Consider the following 2,808-nt stretch of genomic DNA (forward strand, 5'->3'; position numbering starts at 1 on the left):
AAATGGGCGGCAAATACTTTAGAGGTAAGATATCTGGTTGACACTGTTGTGAGAGAGAGAGAGAGAGAGAGAGAGAGAGAATGAGAGTTTGATTTAAAGTTTTCAGGCATCCTGACATCTAAGAGAGAGAGAGAGAGAGAGAGAGAGCTTTACCTTGCCTTATTGCCTTATTCTATGTTTGGGTTCCCCCTGGTCCCTCAGTGTGAGGCATCTCGTATATCCACCAGAGAGAGAGATTGATTGATTTAAAGTTTTCAGGCATCCTGACATCTAAGGGAGAGAGAGAGAGAATGTGTGTATGGTAAAATAGTCAAAATTTATTTTAACTATAAATTCAGTTTCTGAATACTTCGTAAAATAGGATGCGAGTAAATAAATATATTCCAATGTGTGTTACTTTGACGTTTCAATTATATTAATGGAGGAGGGAAGTCATCTACGAATAAATTTGCTTTCTTAACATTTGAAATTCATTAATAATTCATGGGGTTTTTGATAATTTACAAACTGAATAAAGCCAAGCTAATTAATAATTCATGGCATTTCCTTAGGAAAGATAGACTGTTTTGGATTAGAGTCCTCTTACTTTATGGTACACTCAGGTGCACTATTTTATCTGTTTCCTTATTTCCTTCCCTCACTGGAATATTTTCCATGTTGGAGCCCTTGGGCTTATAGTATCTTGCTTTACCAACTTAGGTTGTAGCTTAGCCAGTAATAATAATAGATTATTTATTTTCCTTTTCCTCACTGGGCTATTGTTCCCTGTTGAAGTCCATTTAGGGTTTATAGCATCTTGCTTTACCAACTTTGGGTTGTAGCTTAGCTAATAATGATAAGATTCCGACCGTTATCCCTAGATTAAGGGGTCGGTTGCCTGATGCATCATCTCCATAACTAACGACCTCTCTTTCTTCTTCCTCAGGAATTGTCAGCCAGAAAACCTTCCGCCTGCATCCTGATGCTTGGGAACAAGAGCGACCTAAGTCACTTGCGCGAGGTGGAGGAAGTCGAAGCCAGATCGCTGGCCCTCACCCACGCCGCCAGGTTCTCCGAGGTCTCCACGGCCGAGAGCGGCACGCCCGTGTCCGAAGTCCTAGACGGGTTCCTGAAGGAGGTGAAATCGCAGAGGAATGCCAACCACTCACACAACGGGGGGTCCCCCAAACTCAGAAAGATCTCAGTCACCAAGATGCTGGGGTCCCTCATCGGTCGGAATTCGCCCCCACCCATCCCAACCACCCACCTCATCATTTTGGACAAGGAAGAGAAGAGCAAACTACAGGGCCCCATGAGACAGCTGTGTAGGCCCTGCCTCAGACCGGCGCATTCTTTGCCTTGCTCTCCCCACACGGCAGTTTAATGGAACCGGGGAAAAGACAAATACATAGATTAAGACGAAAGCACTCACAATGCCTTCCAGAGTCATCTCATGTAAATAATTCTCCAAGTCATTTTAATCAGAAGCTGTGAATACAAAGGCTTTGATATTTATGTAACTTATTTACGGGATTTGTTGAAACACTTCGAAGATTGGAACGTTGAGAAGGAAAGGGATAAGTCACAAGGAAAATCCCAAAGAGAAAGATACGAAGCCCGATATCGTCTGATTCATGAAACAATCGTTGCCTAGGCCTATGGTTGCTCAAAGCATAAGGCCTGTTACCGCTGCTCATTCTGGATGCCCCTAAGAAGGAAGTCAGAATCCTGACGTTTCCAGGAAAAGTCCTCAACGTATTATCCTCCGCCATTATTTCATTTTTCTCTTATCAGTTGGGCGTCCGCTGTTGCTCATCATATCATTAGTCGTTACTCTGTACATTCCGTCGCTTATCTGCGTCACCAAGTTCAAGGAGCTGATATGAAGATCTTGTTGTTCTTCACAACTGAAGAGAGGTGAATTTATCCTTCAATTACATAAGGAGAACTCTTTTCTCTTCCATCAGACACCCCATGACCAGGAGGGAAGATTTTTATCTTCCTGTAGTATCACCAACAAGTGGGAAGAAGTACGTTCAAGGAGCTTATATGATCTTCCCAACAGAAGAGAGATGAATTCATCCTTCAATTACATAAGGAGAACTCGTTTCTCTTCCAAGATTTTTACCCTCCTGTAGCATCGTCATCAAGTGGGAAGAACTGATCCTCATCACCAAGAATTAGGAAGGCTATTTTTTCCCTTAGAAAGCATTACCCCCAAAAAATCTTCCTATGGGAAATATCATCATCAATAAAAGGGAAGAGTTTTATCTTCCCCTTAATCGATTCATCATCTCCTTCATTCGTTTTGCCGATTACATCTGTATCTTCCTTTTCATCATTCATCTATGACCTAAGCCAAAGATTTAATGTTGTCATGTATTTCATAAGCTATACTCACATAACTGTGATAAGAATATTTTTTTTGTACAGTATATTACAGAAGTTTCTATATCTTTTAATAAAAAGACTACAGTTATTCCATGTGTTTTATGCTACCTTTGCAGTTGTTCCCAAATATGATTTCGTTCATGAATATCGATATTATTATTATTATCATTATTACTAGCTATGCTACAACCCCAGTTGGAAAAGCAAGATGCTATAAGCCCCATTCATGTATATCGATATAGCAATATTATTATTATTATTATTATTATTATTATTATCATTATTATTATTACTAGCTAAGCTACAACACTAGTTGGAAAAGCAAGATGCTATTAGCCCACGGTCTCCAACAGGGAAAAATAACTCAGAGAGGAAAGGAAATAAATAAACGATATAAGAAGTAATGAACAATTAAAATAAAATATTTTAAAAACATTA

The 2,808-nt window shown here is 39.7% G+C and overlaps 1 protein-coding gene across 1 annotated transcript in view; it reads left to right on the top strand.

Annotated features, from left to right (window-relative positions):
• LOC137630976 (ras-related and estrogen-regulated growth inhibitor-like protein) overlaps window positions 1-2,458 on the top strand; it is a 3,656-nt gene extending 1,198 nt beyond the window's left edge. The window contains exons 2-3 of the mRNA XM_068362508.1: window positions 1-24; window positions 926-2,458. The exon at window positions 1-24 is cut by the window's left edge and continues 158 nt beyond it. Coding sequence (XP_068218609.1) covers window positions 1-24; window positions 926-1,363 — 462 coding nt within the window. The 3' untranslated portion in view covers window positions 1,364-2,458. The remainder of the gene's footprint in view (window positions 25-925) is intronic.
• The last annotated feature ends 350 nt before the right edge of the window (window positions 2,459-2,808 follow it).

Source organism: Palaemon carinicauda, chromosome 39 (assembly GCF_036898095.1).
Source record: "Palaemon carinicauda isolate YSFRI2023 chromosome 39, ASM3689809v2, whole genome shotgun sequence".
In the NCBI taxonomy this organism is placed as follows: Eukaryota; Metazoa; Arthropoda; class Malacostraca; order Decapoda; family Palaemonidae; genus Palaemon; species Palaemon carinicauda.